The sequence below is a fragment of the Schistocerca serialis genome, chromosome 8 (assembly GCF_023864345.2).
Source record: "Schistocerca serialis cubense isolate TAMUIC-IGC-003099 chromosome 8, iqSchSeri2.2, whole genome shotgun sequence".
Taxonomy (NCBI): Eukaryota; Metazoa; Arthropoda; class Insecta; order Orthoptera; family Acrididae; genus Schistocerca; species Schistocerca serialis.
The window spans coordinates 435966111-435985679 of record NC_064645.1 but is presented as its reverse complement, the minus strand read 5'-3'; the positions used below and the strand labels follow the sequence as shown (position 1 = coordinate 435985679).

Genomic DNA, 19569 nt, shown 5'->3' with positions numbered 1-19569 from the left:
TTGTACTTACAATAAAAAATCCCAATTATTTGTAAATACTGGCATTTTCTCTCTAGTGCAAAATATGGCATCAGTGCCATTATTGCTGTAGTGTGTCAACACAATCTGTAGTCTTTCAAGAGAGCAGGTCACAATTAGCACATGGACACAGCCAGATCATAAATTAATACCAAGTGTTTTAACGTGCACTTGTTGCACACAGATATGTTACAAAGCAAAGATATGGATTGTTTAGATTAGCTGTCGGATGCATGTTGAAAGATGTGACTCTAATACCGCTTTGTTTTCAATAAGGCAAAAACATAGCTTAAAAGATTTTAGCATGATGTTACCGATATGTTATGGCATAAACCATATGGAATACATTACCGTATTTACTCGAATCTAAGCTGCACCTGAAAAATGAGACTCGAAATCAAGGAAAAAAAATTTTCACGATCTAAGCCGCACGTGAAATTTGAGACTCGAAATTCAAGGGGAGAGAAAAGTTTTAGGCCACACCTCCAAATCGAAACAATGTTGGTCCATTGTAATATGAGACACAATTTAGGTTGAATGAATTACAATACAGCTACAGTAGTTTGGTTTGAGTCGTAAGCTTAGCAGTTAAGCTGTACTAGGTAGCCATTGCTGTGTGTCAGGCGCTCCGTCCGTATTTATAGGGGTACCCTTCCTTTTTCACGTGCTTCGTCTGGTTTGCATTGATTGCTTATTTTTCTTTGATATGATAAGTGCCATTCTCTTTGTTATAGGTGTTTACGTCACTCTGAGCAAAAAATGTATTACTATACTGTGTCATGCATTGTTTGTTGCATTCTGTGTTTACGGCCTGTCGCCGCTCGTGGCATGGCTTGCTTTTGTGAGCGCTGCTTACAATTAAAAGAAAAAAAAGAGAGAGGAATTGTCTCATTAGCAAAAAAACAATGGCAAGAGACTGCTATTTGTTGTTACTTACACTGCTGCTTTCTACATCTACATCTACATTGATACTCCGCAAGCCACCCAACGGTGTGTGGCGGAGGGCACTTTACGTGCCACTGTCATTACCTCCCTTTCCTGTTCCAGTCGCGTATGGTTCGCGGGAAGAACGACTGTCTGAAAGCCTCCGTGCGCGCTCTAATCTCTCTAATTTTACATTCGTGATCTCCTCGGGAAGTATAAGTAGGGGGAAGCAATATATTCGATACCTCATCCAGAAACGCACCCTCTCGAAACCTGGCGAGCAAGCTACACCGCGATGCAGAGCGCCTCTCTTGCAGAGTCTGCCACTTGAGTTTATTAAACATCTCCGTAACGCTATCACGGTTACCAAATAACCCAGTGACGAAACGCGCCGCTCTTCTTTGGATCTTCTCTATCTCCTCCGTCAACCCGACCTGGTACGGATCCCACACTGACGAGCAATACTCAAGTATAGGTCGAACGAGTGTTTTGTAAGCCACCTCCTTTGTTGATGGACTACATTTTCTAAGCACTCTCCCAATGAATCTCAACCTGGTACCCGCCTTACCAACAATTAGTTTTATATGATCATTCCACTTCAAATCGTTCCGTACGCATACTCCCAGATATTTTACAGAAGTAACTGCTACCAGTGTTTGTTCCGCTATCATATAATCATACAATAAAGGATCCTTCTTTCTATGTATTCGCAATACATTACATTTGTCTATGTTAAGGGTCAGTTGCCACTCCCTGCACCAAGTGCCTATCCGCTGCAGATCTTCCTGTATTTCGCTACAATTTTCTAATGCAGCAACTTCTCTGTATACTACAGCATCATCCGCGAAAAGCCGCATGGAACTTCCGACACTATCTACTAAGTCATTTATATATATTGTGAAAAGCAATGGTCCCATAACACTCCCCTGTGGCACGCCAGAGGTTACTTTAACGTCTGTAGACGTCTCTCCATTGATAACAACATGCTGCTTTCTTTGATAATGATCAACAAGAACCAAATAATAGAATGCGTATGATAGAAGATGTTCTGAACGAGAGTTTAGCGAAAATTTTTCTCCGTTTGAAAATCTTTGCATACGCCTCTTTAGTACATAGCATTCTGCACAGAAATTAGAGTCATCTTAGATTTAAAAGTCTAGTCAATTGCCGTGCTTCATTTCTGACTGTATCACTATTAGGCACAAGAATAATACGAGTATAAACATGACATGATATCATTCCATGTAGGCTTTCACGGCCGGCGTCTTTATCAGTAAACTCTTCCGGGCTAAGTTGCCGTGGTCGATCTATAGAACTTCTTCTCCCTGACGTTTCGTTCTCAACTACGGAGAACATCTTCCGAGGTGAGTCGACGACTGGCTGCTAGGAGCTGGGGCCGCCGCTTATATAGAGATCGTAGGGGGCGCCACCACACGTCACATGGCGTCGATGTGCAGCTATCTCTGGCCATCGTCTGTTCTCTCGATTGCAGGCAATCGATTGTCACGTGATTGATGCAACGTCGACCGCCATATCTTATCCAATTTTAATCCTTCTTCTTTACGATTAAAATTGTATTGATGTTTGTGGATTTCAATTGCCTCTCTATACATACGTGTATAATAGTGCGACGTCCTAGCTAGCACGCTTGTTTCACCAAATTTTATGTCGTGATCTCCATCCTTAAAAACATGTTCCGCTACTGCCGATTTGTCGATATGTCCCAAGCGACAGTTTCTTTTGTGCTCCGTCAACCGTGTATTGATGCTTCTTTTGGTAGTTCCTATGTAAACCCTGCCGCAACTACAGGGAATTTTATATACCCCTGGGGTGGCTAGGGGGTGACGAGCATCTTTTGTTGATCTTAGGCATTCACTAATTTTCTTAGTAGGTCTAAAAATGGTCTCTACCTGGAACTTGGCTAGTACTTTTCCAATGCGATCCGTGATATTATGGATGAACGGAAGAAATACTTTTCCAGCTGATGGTTGTTGCTGTCTCCTATTTTTAGGCATTTTTCTATTTGGGTGAAGTGCTCGATTAATCTCGTTTTCTGTATAACCATTTTTTGCAAAGGCCATTCGTAAATGATTTAATTCTTCTTGTAAGTAGCCTGGTTCACAAATATTATTGGCCCTATCCACTAGTGTTTTTATGACCCCCCTCTTTTGCCTAGGGTGGTGGTTTGAGTTCTTATGGAGGTAGCGATCGGTATGTGTACCTTTCCTGTAGACCTTATGGCCTAAGGTCCCATCCGCCCGTTTGATAACTGATACATCCAAGAAGTTAAGTTGTCCATTCTTCTCCTTCTCCATAGTAAATTTAATCTTTGGGTTGATGCTATTTAAGTGTACCAGAAAATCATTCAAGTCTTCTTCCTCATGATTCCATATTACAAAGGTATCATCCACATACCGATACCACTTCGAGGGGCTTTTTTTGGCCGACTGCAATGCTTGATGTTCAAAATATTCCATGAATAAATTCGCAATTGCGGGACTTAGGGGACTTCCCATGGCTACCCCATCGATCTGTTCATAGATCATGAGGAAGAAGACTTGAATGATTTTCTGGTACACTTAAATAGCATCAACCCAAAGATTAAATTTACTATGGAGAAGGAGAAGAATGGACAACTTAACTTCTTGGATGTATCAGTTATCAAACGGGCGGATGGGACCTTAGGCCATAAGGTCTACAGGAAAGGTACACATACCGATCGCTACCTCCATAAGAACTCAAACCACCACCCTAGGCAAAAGAGGGGGGTCATAAAAACACTAGTGGATAGGGCCAATAATATTTGTGAACCAGGCTACTTACAAGAAGAATTAAATCATTTACGAATGGCCTTTGCAAAAAATGGTTATACAGAAAACGAGATTAATCGAGCACTTCACCCAAATAGAAAAATGCCTAAAAATAGGAGACAGCAACAACCATCAGCTGGAAAAGTATTTCTTCCGTTCATCCATAATATCACGGATCGCATTGGAAAAGTACTAGCCAAGTTCCAGGTAGAGACCATTTTTAGACCTACTAAGAAAATTAGTGAATGCCTAAGATCAACAAAAGATGCTCGTCACCCCCTAGCCACCCCAGGGGTATATAAAATTCCCTGTAGTTGCGGCAGGGTTTACATAGGAACTACCAAAAGAAGCATCAATACACGGTTGACGGAGCACAAAAGAAACTGTCGCTTGGGACATATCGACAAATCGGCAGTAGCGGAACATGTTTTTAAGGATGGAGATCACGACATAAAATTTGGTGAAACAAGCGTGCTAGCGAGGACGTCGCACTATTATACACGTATGTATAGAGAGGCAATTGAAATCCACAAACATCAATACAATTTTAATCGTAAAGAAGAAGGATTAAAATTGGATAAGATATGGCGGTCGACGTTGCATCAATCACGTGACAATCGATTGCCTGCAATCGAGAGAACAGACGATAGCCAGAGATAGCTGCACATCGACGCCATGTGACGTGTGGTGGCGCCCCCTACGATCTCTATATAAGCGGCGGCCCCAGCTCCTAGCAGCCAGTCGTCGACTCACCTCGGAAGATGTTCTCCGTAGTTGAGAACGAAACGTCAGGGAGAAGAAGTTCTATAGATCGACCACGGCAACTTAGCCCGGAAGAGTTTACTGATAATGACATGATATGTATATTCTTCTGCGTTTGCTGTTGTCTCACTCTAAGGCAGACAGGTTTTAAATGAGAAAGCAGCAAACACGAAAGAATACATGGCAAAATGTTTATATTCGTATTATTCTTATGGTGAAGAGAATATTGCATGTGATTCACAATTCATAAAAGTTCCTATTAGCAACCATCTCTTCTCACAGGTAAGAAAAAATTCAGAACATAGAGTTGGCCGTATTGACAAATATCCCAAACAGTCTTGCCAGTCGGATTTTCGTAGTACATTGAAATGCTGCTAAATTCGAAGATGAACTATACTTAATTTGTATTTACTTCGTTGGATAATGTATGAAAATACAGTGGTCGAAACTCGGAACGGAGGAAAAAAGCTCGTCTTGCACCCTTTTTTTAATTTATTTACTGACACAGACATTTTGGCGCCAGTATTTATCTTTGTGCCTGCAAAGCATGCCTGTGTAGCACTACATATATTCAACGGCAGAAGTTAGTTGTGGCGGCACCTATCAACATTTTTCAGAACTTCCACTTACTTTGCACTCGATTCTAAGCCGCAGGCAGTTTTTCGCATTACAAAAACCAGAAAAAAAGTGCGGCTTGGATTCGAGTAAATACGGTAAGCTATGGTACCATTTGAGAGAGAACCTATTGAAAGTTTTTTAGGAAAATGTTAATGTTTCATATTTAGAGCTTCTAACTTCTTTTTGCGCTATGTTAAAATATATTGCAGTTATTTGCTGAGCAGAATGTCAAAATGTAGACAGAGATAAACTATTTCTGTGTTGAATGTTGTAACTGTTAAGCTGCTTTTTGTAGACCAAAAATGAAATCGGGGCACTCTATAAAAGAAAGATTTCCTAATGCATAATTTTAATAGTCTGGTTAACAAAAACAGCAATATTTTTTACCTTGGCACAAAGAGAATTAAGAGCTCTAAATATAAAACAGTGAAGCCATGCCCTAGGAAGAACAAATGTGTGTCCACATAAATTTTACAATATATTTATCAATTAAACTGGCACAAATTTTGATGATGAACTTGAGCTCATGAACAGTGGGGTCAAACATAATCTTACCACTACACTAAAAACAATATTAAAATCTCTTGCAAACACCAAAGTGGCATGTGATGTAGCAAAATTTAACTCAAGTGAAAAAAATGTAGTAGACTTTAAAGGTAGTAATATTATACATAACCACATATCAAACAGTCATGCACTATAAATGATCAAAATCATCAACTGCTAACAAAGAGATAGAGGGGCTGGCCAGTACTTACCTCAGCTCAGTACAGCCGATAGATACACAAAACAGAACAGAAAATTTACATTCCTAGCTTTCGCAACTTTGTTCCTTCATCAGGGAGGAAAGAGGGGAAAAAAGGGATGAAGGAAAAGTGGATTCAGTTACCCACAACCCAGGTTATGAAGCAACAGGGAAAGGTAAACAGGGAGGGTAGTAAGGATGGAGGCATGGTCGTCGGAGGGAAGCCAAAGATATTCTACTATAAGTACTGTGCCAGCTTCAAACCAAAGAGGATGCATACAGAAGTAAAGAGATATATAGTATAAAGATAAACACAACTATGTAAGAAGAAAAGATGCGTGAGTGGCTAAAGAGGAGAGGGAAAAACGAGAAGACTGAAGAGTAAATGGGAGTGAGGTTGGTTAACATAGGTTCAGTCCAGGCGGATAGCGGGATGAAAGGATGTGTTAGAGTGGAAGTTCCCATCTCTGCAGTTCCGAGGGACTGGTATTGGGTGGGGGAAGCCAAATAGCACGTACAGTGTAGTAGGTTCCTAGGTCCCTAGAATTATTCTGGAGGGCATGCTCTGCTACTGGGTATTGGACGTCTCCTAGGCGGACAGTTCGTCTGTGCCCATTCATGCACTCAGCCAGTTTAGTTGTCGTTATACCAATGTAAAAGGCTGTGCAGTGCAGGCATGTCAGCTGATAAATGACATGTGTTGTTTCACACGTGGCCCTGTCTTGCACTGTGTATGTTTTACCAGTAGCGGGGCTGGAGTAGGTGGTTGTGGGGGGATGCATGGGGCACGTTTTGCAGTGGGGTTGGTTACAGGGGTAGGAACCGCTGGGTAGAGAAGGTGGTCTGGGAATACTGTAGGGTTTGACAAGGATCTTTTTTTATCACTCACTTTTTTTTTTTCCACTCTCGATCCTTTTTGCAGCACTTGCGATCTTTTTTTGAGCAACGTGTGTTCGTTGCCCCTGATTTGGACATATTGCTTGGTCTGGTCAACCTTTATCTGTACTTTTCTTATTTAGTGGTCTTCCTTTGGTATTGAACATTACCAACACATTTTCTTTCTCGTCCTTCCCTCCTTGTTTTATTCCTTCTTATTATTACTATTTAACTTTAGTTATTTAATTTCCCTAACCACCAGTTACCCAATATGTACCCTAATCCTATACCACATTATTTACATTCATTCTGGAAACATGCATTCACCCTAGCCAAACCGCAATCCCACATACTTTTCCTCCGGGCGTGCTTAACCTTTGGAATTACCTTCCCTTAAAAGTTCCCATCTCTGGGTGCAATCCCTCCTTCCACCAGTCTCTCCTGGACTTCCAGAACCTTCAATCTTTAGCCCTTACCCAACTTGTCCTGAATCTCTACACTACTTCGTGTAACCACCACTCCCAACAGCTCCTATCTCTCTTCAAATTCATCCACCCCTCAAACCCCTGCTTGGAGAACACACTCAGGAACATCGTTCTAGAAGCCAGCTGTAAACTTGAGTTCCATGCCACACACCACCTGAAAAAATTATCCACAGTGCTAGTGCAACACCTAAGAAGTGGGGTCCCTCTCCCTATCCCTCACAAACACCAACCACAATAGCACCTTCAACAAACCACCCTCATAGCCAACAAACCTAGCCTGGCCACCCTACTCAATCTCCCAATCCCAGCACATACCCCACACAGACCAAATCTCAGCTATAACCACAGTCAAATTCCACATATCACCAGTCCCAATTCAGTTCTAAACCTCTCATCCAGATCCCTCTCTCCTCCAGAGATATCTGTTCTATCAAAAGGCTTAACCTTTAGCCCCATGCCTAAATTCAACCACACTTCCCTGGTTAAAGATCTCCTCCCATTCACCCGGAACCTCAACTGGGAACATCACTTCACCACCCAAACACAGCCCCCAAATACTAAACCCAGTGTTGAACCCTGTCTAGAACAGTTCTGACCACCTTCTCAAAGGGATCCTCCTCCCCTCCCCCAAAACCATCCCTTGCAGACATTTCAGGAATTCCTCACATCCAGTGTTGCCTCCCAGTCCTTCTTGAAGAACATCCCGACAACCCCCAACATCACCCCAGCTGATTCCCATGCCATTAAGGAGCTGAAAACAGGTCGCTCTATTGTCATCCTCCTGGCAGATAAAGGCTCCACAACTGTGGTACTTGACCGTGTGGAGTATGTAGCAGAAGGACTGCATCAACTCTCCGACACCTCAACCTACAAAGCTGTTACCCAGGATCCCATTCCCTCCACCCAGACTGAGTTGCAGAAAATCCTAAAAATCCAAGGTCTCTCACAAGGCCTCACAACGGCTTCCATAAACCTAATCACTCCACCTTCTACCTATTACCCAAAATCCACAAAGAGAACCATCCTGGCCGTCCCATTGTAGAAGGCTTCAAAGCCCCAACAGAACGTATCTCAGCTCTGGTAGACCAACACCTCCAACCTATCACCCGCAGACTCCCATCGTACATCAAAGACACAAACCACTTCCTAGAACGCCTCAAATCCGTTCTCACTCCCCTCCCACCTGGAACCTTTCTTGTCACCATAGATGCTACATCTCTTTACACAAACATCCCACATACCCATGGTCTCTCTGCTCTTGAACACTACCTCTCCCAACACCCACCTGAAGATCTTCCAAAAACCTCTTCCTTATCACACTTACCAACTTCATCCTCACCCATAATTACTTCATTTTTGAAGGCCAGACCTACAAACAAATCAGGGGAATGGCCATGGGAACCAGGATGGCTCCGTCCTATGCCAACCTCTTCATGGGCAGCATGGAGGAGGCTTTCGTGGAGACCCAACAGTTGCTTCCCTGGCCTGGTGTAGGTTTATAGATGACATCTTTGTGGTCTGGACCCATGGTGAAGAAACACTCTTTAATATCCTCAATAACTTCAACTCCTGTTCGAATCTAAATTTCACGTGGTTCTTCTCCAAAACCCAAACCACCTTCCTGGATGTTGACCTTCATCTTGTTGAAGCTCACATCCACACCTCTGTCCACATCAAACCCACAAACAAACAACAGTACCTTCACTTTGACAGCTGCCATCCATTCCACATCAAACGCTCCCTTCCCTACAGCCTAGGTATTCGTGGCAAACGTATCTGTTCCAGTGATGAATCCCTCAACAATTACACCAATAACCTGACCAGTGCTTTCCTCTCCCGCAACTATCCTGCAGACCTTGTGCACAAACAGATCTCCCGAGCAATACATTCCTCCCCATCCAACAACAATGTTCCTACCCCCAGACCGCACAGAAGCATCCCCCTTGTCACCCAATATTATCCTGGCCTCGAATACATCAACAAATTACTCCGCCAGGGATATGACTTTCTGAAGTCATGCCCTGAAATGAGATCATCCCCTGACAATATTCTCCTCACACCACCCAGAGTTGCCTTTCGTCACCCCCCTAACCTCCGTAACATCCTTGTCAAACCCTACAGTATTCCCAGACCACCTTCTCTACCCAGCGGTTCGTACCTCTGTAACCAACCCCACTGCAAAACCTGCCCCATGCATCCCCCCACAACCACCTACTCCAGCCCCGCTACTGGTAAAACATACACAGTGCAAGACAGGGCCACATGTGAAACAACACATGTCATTTATCAGCTGACATGCCTGCACTGCACAGCCTTTTACATTGGTATGACGACAACTAAACTGGCTGAGTGCATGGATGGGCACAGACGAACTGTCCGCCTAGGAGATGTCCAATACCCAGTAGCAGAGCATGCCCTCCAGCATAATTCTAGGGACCTAGGAACCTGCTACACCGTACGTGCCATTTGGCTTCTCCCACCCAACACCAGTCCCTCGGAACTGCGGAGATGGGAACTTGCACTCCAACACATCCTTACGTCCCGCCATCCCCCTGGACTGAACCTACGTTAACCAACCTCACTCCCATTTACTCTTCAGTCTTCTTCTTTTTCCCCTCTCCTCTTTAGCCATTCACGCATCTTTTCTTCCTACGTAGTTGTGTTTATCTTTATACTATATACCTCTTTACTTCTGTATGCATCATCTTTGGTTTGAACCTGGCACAGTACTTCAGCAGGATATCTTTGGCTTCCCTCTGACGACCATGCCTCCATCCTTACTACCCTCCCTGTTTACCTTTCTCTGTTGCTTCATAACCTGGGTTGTGAGTAACTGAATCCACTTTCCCTTTATCCCCTTTTTCCCCTCTTTCCTCCCTGATGAAGGAACAAAGTTGCGAAAGCTAGGAATGTAAATTTTCTGTTCTGTTTTGTGTATCTATCGGCTGTACTGAGCTGAGGTAAGTACTGGCCAGCCCCTCTATTAGTATTTGTTTCACATCTTTATATATGAGATTTTCCATTAATCATTCAAATACATCAACTGTAAGTGTTCAGAAAACAAAGTTCTCATAGTAAAACCAGATGGAAGCAACTGTACTACCATGACTACACTGGCAAAACTTTTTGAACAACAGCAGTATTATTGAAATACATTCTGACCCCAACTACAAAATTTCAGTATAAGCTAAAAAAGTTCTTAATAAGTGCCACTTTCTGCTCATTACAACTGACATTGTAGCGGTTCCACCTGCATTTATTTATTTCTTTTGTTGTCCTCAGTGTTGATGTACTGCGTTACTACATTGGCTGAAAAATGGGGTTCGTAATTTGGAGACTGACTACTGTAAATACTGTAGCCGACAGGTACACATTTGCGTTTCACCATACTTTCCTTTCATTTGGCACCACCCCCAATAATACACAGTTATATATGTATGGCCAGTGCACTATTGTTTAAACTTTCCATAAGCCTCATTAATAGTTTTATGTTGAACATCTACGAGCAGTAAAAAGATAACTACATAGTTCACAGTCCTTCAAATAAATTGAACAGTCACTGTCATTGCTTTAACACACCACCTATTGGTGTAACACTTATTTCACTGTTAAGTTGATACATTGAAGAATGATTTTGATTTGATTTTGATTTACTTTCATTCCAATTGATCCGTAGTGAGGAGGTCCTCCTGGATGTGGAACATGTCAGAAAAACAACAATACATGACAAATATTTACAACTAAAACAAATAAGCTAATGTACCATTCCACAGGTCCCAAGTGGAATGATCGTCATTTTTAATGAACACTAAGAGTCATTTTACAAATAATAATGCACTGAATTTAAAATAAAAAACGTTTTTTATTTATTTATAAGGTAATAAACATGTAATACAACTACTGTAATACTTATTTACAATGAACACATTACTGCACTGAAATGGTGCAGAAGTTAGATTATACTTACACACACACACACACACACACACACACACACACACACACACAAATTTTCAGTGAACACATTACTGCACTGAAATTGTGCAGAAGTTATGTTGTACTTATATACAAATCAGTTGGTTTTACTAAGAAATTCATCAATGGAGTAGAAGGAGTTGGCCACCAATAAATCTACTGTGAGTTTGAGAGCTGTTGTATAGAAATAGTGGACTCACTAGCAAATGTCATAATAATCTCAGTATACAGAATTCCAGGAATGTCAACAACATCTATTCTTATCTAAGCTTCAAATTATGCTAGAAGACCTTTGTACAGAAAAAAAGAAGAAAAAATTGTAATAGCTGCTTATTTTAATATTGATATCGCACGTGATAGTAGCCATGCTTCAAGATTCATTGACTTAGCAAAGAAATATGCTTTCAAATCGAATTTCTTTGAATATGCTATAGACAATGGCAATCAGCAGGATGTATTGAGAATGTTCTAACTAATTATGTGTATGAAGATGTGCATAAATTTTGTCTAGATCTAGGTATTTCAGATCATTGTGCATTGTTCATTGAGCTGCCACAGACAGACAGAAACATTTCACGTATGAGAACCCATATGACCAGGAACTTTAGCAATGAAAACTTGATAACATTTAGTGAGAAGCTAAAAGAGAAAACATGGCCTTTTGATCATTCTAACTCAAGTGACGAAAACTTTGAGAAATTTCTAAATATTTTTCTTGGTGTCTTTAATGAAACATTTCCACCTAGACTCTGCAACTCTGCAGCAATAAAATGACAAATAAAGTAAAATGGATTACCCAGGGCATAAAAATTTCCAGTGTAAAGAAAAGACAACTGCACAGAGAACTAAAATATAATAAAGATATTAATGTCATTAAATATGTTAGTCTCTATAAAACCACATTTAAAGGAGCTGTCAGGGCAGCAAAACAATTGGCAAATAACAGGCTAATTTTAAATCATAAAAATAAGACAAAGGTTGTGTAGTCAGTCATTAAATCTGAGTTAGGTGTTAAAGCCTGCAACCAAGAAATTTCAAAAATTGACATTGAAGGAAATACGATTGTAAATCCAACTCAAATACCAGAGTACTTTAATGAGTTCCTTATAAATGTAGTAAAGTCTGATGTAGATGTAACAGATTATCACAACAAAGTAAATCCCTTTGGCCTTGGTGGAAACTCAGAAAACTTTACAAAATTCTTAAAAGTTTCTGTGGAGGATGTAGAAAATGCTATTCTAACATTTAGAAACATAAAATCTGTAAGTTGGGATGGGATACCCACCAAAGTTATTAAAGTGGTACACAATAGAACTGCAAACCACTAGCTCAAATAATAAATCAATATTTTGAAGAGGTAATGAAATATGTTGAAGTCAAACCACTCTTCAAGAAGGGATTAAGAGAGATCATGGGAAATTATTGTCCTATCTTGATTGTCCCAGAGATCATGGGAAATTATTGTCCTATCTCGATTCTCCCAGTCCTATCTAAAATATTTGAAAAACTTGCTGGTGCCACAAATCGAAAACAGTCAATTTGGTTTTCAGCAGGGGGAAAACATCATAGATGCAGTAAACAGTTTCATTGAGAAAATAAGTACATCATTGGACAAGAGAAATAAGGTGACAGGAATTCTCTGCGACCTTTCAAAGACGTTTGATTCTGTAAACCATGCATTGCTTGTTTACAAACTTGAAAAGTAAGGCATTAGTAGCAGTGCCCTACAATGGCTTAAATCCTATGTATCCAACAGAAAGCAAAGAGTTAGCATCTCTTCAAATGGTGCATATTATTTTTCTGACTGGTAAAAAAAAAAGCATCTCAGGGTGTTCACAAGGCTCCATATTAGGCCCAGTCCTATTTCTCTCCTATGTTAATGGCTTACCACTAAATATCAGCTCCCCATCAGTTCTGTTTACAGATGATACTTCTTAGTTGAAGATAAGGATTCAGAAAAAATTCCCAAATCTGTCATCAATACCCTCAGTACCTTAAAAACTTGGTTTCAGCTAAATGGGTTGAATCTAAACATATCTAAGACTCGCGTGATGCAGTTCAAAACCAAACAGTCAAAATATGAGCAGATTAAGATTGTACACAACAACTAAGATATAGAAGAAGTTGACTCAGTCAAATTATGAGGTTTAAATGTAGATAAAATTTGAGCTGGCAGACACACATTGAATACCTGGCAAACAAACTGAGCAGCTTTGCATTTGCAGTGCAAATATTATCGACTGCAACTGACATGGACACACGAAAAGTAGCATATACAAGCTACTTTGAACCCATTATTTGGTATGGCATTGTTTTTTTGGTGTAACTCGACAAACATAGTGTGGATACTAAAATACAGGAAAAAAAATCGTTTGAAATATGTGCACTGCAAATCACAAAGAACCATGTCGGCCATTATTTAGAAAACTTGAAATATTAACTCTGCCATCCTTGTACATATATGAGATTATTATATTTTTGTTGAGTTATTTGAGGGAAACCATTTTGTCCATTCACATGATACTAGAAACAAAGAAAACTGTATGCTCCCCACCCACCGCCTCAGACTGTATGCCCAGGGAATGTTCTCTTTTATGAAAATGCAGATTATACTCATGTATGTTAATGGTAATCAGTTAAAATCGAAAAAAAATTAATTCTAAGGAGGCAGATGGCAAAACAAGAGGGGAGTTAAAATTATCCTAACTTGCTTCATCACAACATACATAATTGCCCTGTTTTGAGCACTACACTGCCAAGACCAAATACTGAAACCTGACTGACTGCCCCTTCTGTGAATTCTAAAGGCAGCCCTGGATATGGAATTAACAGAAACATAAGAGACCTCTTCCCAGCCAATAAGACTTTTGAAACATAATTTGCCATTCAAGTAACACAAAAACTTATTGATCCCATCTTTTTTAAAAAAATTATTCCTCCAGCTATAAAATTTACGTCCCTCAAAATGTGTACAAAACTCCCAGTAGCTAAAACTGTTACAGTAACTAAAGAAATGAACTTATGAAGTGTAAACAGTTAAGTTTACCTGAAGAATTTGATTTGATGGAGTTTTTGGAACTAATTTTATCACAAAGTGTTTCAGTTGTATTTTTTAAACAGCAGTATGACCTAGCAGGATTGTCAGCCAATATTTACATAGGCTGCTTGAGCAGCAGTTTCTCTCAACAAGTTACCTGTTTAACAGCTGTGATATGTTGTCGTGTTGTGGCCTCTCAGGCTGAAAACTGATTTGGCACAGCTCTATACCTAGTCTATACCTGGTCTACCATGTGCAAGCCTCTTCACCTCTACATAATTACTGCAGTCTACATGCACTGGAACCTGCTTACTGTAATCAGCTAAAGTCTCCCCTACAATTAGTACTCTATACCCTCACACTTACACACTCTCTTCCTCCTAATACCAAATTGAATATTCCTTGATACTTCAGTATGTGTCCTAACAACTTATCCCTTGTGTTAGAAATCTGTTTTCTCCCAAATCTGATTTGGTGCCTCCTCATTTGTAATCCAGTCTACCCATTTAATCTTCAGCATTCTTGTATATAACAAGACATTTCAAAAGCATTTGTTTTACGTGTCTGAAATTTTTATCTTCCATGTTTCACTTGTGTACAAAGCTACTCTTCAGGTAAATACTTAATACCTTCAGAATAGATTTCCTACTACTTAAATTCATATTAGATATTAATAGAGTCCTGTTTTTTAGCAATGATTTTCCTGGTACCAGTCTGCATTTTATAACTTCTCTGCTTTGACTGTAGCAGCTCAAGGGCTCAATGGTAAAGTGGCAGACAGGGGATCCACAGGTCTCTGGTTTGATCCCCATTACATCCTATGATTTATATATCATTTATTAGTGCTTTCACATCTGGCCACATTCGTTGCAGTGAAAATGCCAAGTTGCACTGTGGTTCAAAGCCTACAGTAAACTGTTAGGTCCCTGTATAACTGGCTGAGCAAGTCGTTTCAAAGGATGGAGGGAGGCAACAGCATACTACCTCTTATAGAATCATGACTAGTAAAGCCCACTGGTGATCAAACCAATCTTCAGATTGATGACAGCTTTATTTTACTTGCTTCAGCCATGAATAGTTATTTTGCTGTCCAAATAGTAAAACTCGTCTACTAATTTGCATGTCTCATTTGTTAATCTAATTCCCTCATCATCACCTGATTTACTCCCCTACCTTATACTTACTATGCTTTATTGTTGTTTATCTTACAATGTCGTTGATAGATTCTGTCTATTCTGTTGAACTGGTCTTCCAAGACTTCTGCCATCTCTTATTATTATAATTCATCGGCATGCCTCAAAATTTTTATTTATTTTCCCTGAGCTTCATATGCCTTTCCAAATGTTTACTTGAATTCCTCCACAGTGTGCTAAATGTGTAGAATGAATAACACCAAGAGTAGGCCACAGTTTTGTCTCGCATTCCCTTCTCAACTCCATACAAAGTTTCTTACATATCAGCGAGCTGGTACTTCTAATTTGAGCCTGCAGAATATCCTGTGTGATGTAACACGTAGTAGAAAGGCAGTTTTTGCGTAAGTTAACAAAACTCTCGGGAAAATCATCCACATCAGATATTAATGATTATGTCTGCTTTATGCTGCCCCCTGTGACACTGTTCCTCATGAAAATTGTGTGTTACCAAAGTTTTCAGAGCCACTGGATACACCACCTTACTCTGTCCTCAGAATATCTATTGTACACTGACATACTGGTTACGTGGCCAAGTGGATTAATCGTCAGACCTAAAATCTGGAGATGTAGGATTCAGTCCGCAATTGGTCCTAAGGCTTTTTTTCTGTGTGTATGTATACGACAAATATCAACTTTTGCTGCAATTTGCAGCCATATTAAAATTTTAACTTTATAAGTGAACGATAAGAACTGATCCAGTATGGTAGCTAATACCACCTTGTCTTTTACAAGATGACAGTATCAACCATCAACATTTAATGAGCTGCTCACTGGCTACTTGTCGAAAAATGTTTACTGAATGGAGAAGAGGACTGTAATAAGAAGAGTTCAAATGCACTTTCAACATTCTGTAAAAAAAGTTAAATAGTATATCTATTTAACAGTACTGAACATCTGGTTAAAATGTCACCAAAATTGTGGCATTGGTGGTTGTTTAGTAAACCATTATGATATAAGTCAGTTGCATGACTTTTTGAGAAGCTACAGTAAGATTTATTCTGACCTGTCTGTATAAAATTAATATATACCTTTTGAGTTTAGTATTTCAATCATTGCTTGCAGGCTACCAAGACTGTGATGGAAGGAAGTTTAAGTTGGTTTGTTTTCCCTTCTGAATCCCAAAGTCCTTCCTTACCCTCCATGCAATACAGCTCCTGCTTTGGCAATGTAAGACATTTTCTGCACAAGAGGTAATGATACATATTTAGAGCAATTAGTTTCTAGATATCAGTTTTACTCCTGTGTAGTAGTAAGGTAGAAGTATGGTGTCAGTTTTCACTTATTTTCAACATAACTGTAGGAAACACATACTGTTGTAGTAGAAGGAGATATTAATCTGTGTGAAAAACTTTTTCTCCAATTTTTAAATAGTATTCTGAGAAGAGAGAGTTATATGAATTATCTTTGTCTGTAGAAACAGCCGGAGGAGAAGCTGACATTTGAATCAATGAAGAAGATCTTGTCAGACCCCGGAGACAGCAAGAAGGAAGCTGAAGAGGAGAAGAAGATACAGCTGAACAATACTTTCAGAACAGCTGCTTTTGAAGAATTATTTTCAAGGACACAGGCCAAGGTTTGGAAAGAATTGATATGAGTAGTAAGTGCTCAGTATATAAAGATCAGCTCTAAATACAGTTGCACAATTTCTTTTCAGAATGATATTCTTCAGAACAAACTGAATGAGATCTTCAGTAAATTAACTGCTGGACCAATAGATGGAATTAGGGCACCTCCAACACCAACGCCTAGTTTGAAACAGGATGAGAATGTACGTACAAACCCACCTGCCTATGAAGTTCTCTTCCCAGAACTTTTTGTGTATTAAAATATTTTGTTGTTATTCAGTTCCTCAGATTTTTTATGAGGGAGGCATTGTTGATAATGTAGTATAGATACTTGAACCAAATATGTTTGTTACAGCCAGATTATGGCAACCATGCTTAACAGTATTATGGACTGATAAAAGACAAATCCACCTTATGCTGTTTGACATTTATGTACAGCAATTACATATACTGTCATTTGCAGCCTAACCTGTAATTTATTATGTCATTGTTTATATAGGTAATTAATGTCATGTGTACAGTTTTCATCTTTGTTATTAAAGTGAACTATTGCATTTATAATGTTTTGTACAAAGGCAATTAACATCAATGAATGCCTGTACATACTACTGAAATAAAATCCTTACGACAATGGGTGAAAGAATACAAAATAGTTTTATTCCCACAGACTATTCCCTGTTCCACTGCTGTTTTCGTATGTTTCAGACCAAGATGTTCACAGTACACCCATAAATATTGAAATTGGAATGATATCACTGCTCTTGATCTGTATTTCTTAGCGCCTATATTTACAACACAAATGCTGTTTTATGTGTCCCATGCATTCCCTTCCTGCTTGTTTTGAGTTTATTTGGAGATACAAAAAGAGTGAGAAAAGGTCAGTATATGGTGTAATAAAACTGAGAGACTGAAGATACAAACTAGCTGCCTTCATTCACGTTCAGACTCCACTGAAACTACTAGAAACTGTCAACAAAAATTTTGTTCTTGAATCAAAGCACTGGTGGAGCGTGTATTTGAAGATTCATTGGCTGTAAAAAAATTCACTTTTCTGATTTCCTTTGAAGCAGAGAAACAAATTGAAATCTACAGGTGGCAACCCCTGATTCAGGATTGGGTTCTGGTGTGAGGGGGTTTACAGTCACTCCTACTTTTAACATAAAGCAGTTTCTTAGGCTTTAACACTAATAAAAATAAAATAATGTTTTAATTCTATATTTTTATCATGTAGATAGGAACTGCAAATATTAACAGCATAATTGTTACAATTTGCTTATATTAACACTTAGTACATCCCCTTTGCATGACTCACAAGAATAATAAAACAAAGGAATGGTAACGGCTCACCTTTAGCAGACTGATGTGTGGCACATAAGCACACACAACAGAACACAGTATTAACTAGTTTTTGAGTCCTGTCTTCTTCTGGTAGAAAGTAACACATTCACACACACACAGCCACTCAAATTCACACTACTGTGATTTTTGCGACACTCATTGTTAGACAGCAGTAGCCTGGCCTGATGGATTGGAGAAAGGGATAGGGAAGGATACAGTTGGAAGGAGTGATCAGCAGGTTAGTGCAAAGCGGGAGAGGAAAGACAGATGACTCAGCAGTTGCACAATAAGATGAAAGGAATTCTGATGGATTAGAGCATGTTAGAGGTATAGATGTGTAGAGTGGGTGGGGGGAGAAAGGTGAAGATAAAGAGGGAGAAATGGATGGACAGAGAAGGGAGAGGGGTTCAAAAGAGGAGAGGGAGAGGGGAGGAAGGGAGGGAGGAGGCAAAAAACAGGGAGAGAGAAAGAGAGAGAGAGAGAGAGAGAGAGAGAGAGAGAGAATATGCCCACATGGGGTTGGGGGAAGAGTGGTGAGAGAAGGCAGTGCACTATCTAGACATAGAAGGGGTAGTGTCTACAAAAAAGTGGAGGGAAACGGTAAAGTGAGGCTGTGAGAAACAGGTTAGTGGAAGTTTAGGCCAGGGGGATTGTGAGAGCACAGGGTGTGCTGGAGAGACAGTTCCCATCTGCGTAGTTCAGAGAAACTTGTCATGGAAAGGAGTATCCAAATGGCCTGGATAGTGAAGCAGTTGTAGTAATCTGTACTGAAGTCCGCAGCATATACAGCAACTGAATAGTGAAGTGTGTGGTTTTCCACAGTTTGGTGCTGATCGTTCATGTGAGTAGATGGTTGGTTATCTGTTGTGCCCACATAGAATACTGCACAGTAATTGCAGCGTAGATGGCTGCATTCATATGCAGCCCTCCATCTTATTGGGTGGAAAATCCCTGCGACTGGACTGCAGTAGGTGGTGGCTGAGTGTCTGGAACAAGTCTTGCATTTGGGTCATCCACAAGGGAATGACTCATGTGGTGCAGGATTGGGAGCAGGATTGGAATAGGTATGGATGAAGATATTCTGTAGATTGGGTCAGCAACAGAACACCGTTTTGGGCGATGTGGTAGGATCGCCGGCCAGAGTGGCCAAGCGGTTCTAGGCACTTCAGTCTGGAACTGCGCGACCGCTACGGTCGCAGGTTCGAATCCTGCCTCGGGCATGG

The 19569-nt window shown here is 40.2% G+C and overlaps 1 protein-coding gene across 2 annotated transcripts in view; it reads left to right on the top strand.

Moving 5' to 3' along the window:
• The window catches only part of LOC126416493 (protein EFR3 homolog cmp44E), an 85147-nt gene extending 67537 nt beyond the window's left edge, over window positions 1-17610 (top strand). Inside the window, exons 16-17 of one of the 2 annotated variants that reach the window (XM_050084233.1) lie at window positions 16858-17016; window positions 17098-17610. In XM_050084233.1, coding sequence (XP_049940190.1) covers window positions 16858-17016; window positions 17098-17268 — 330 coding nt within the window. In that variant the 3' untranslated portion in view covers window positions 17269-17610. The remainder of the gene's footprint in view (window positions 1-16857; window positions 17017-17097) is intronic. The other variant, XM_050084234.1, reaches the window with a different exon arrangement.
• Window positions 17611-19569: the final 1959 nt, after the last annotated feature.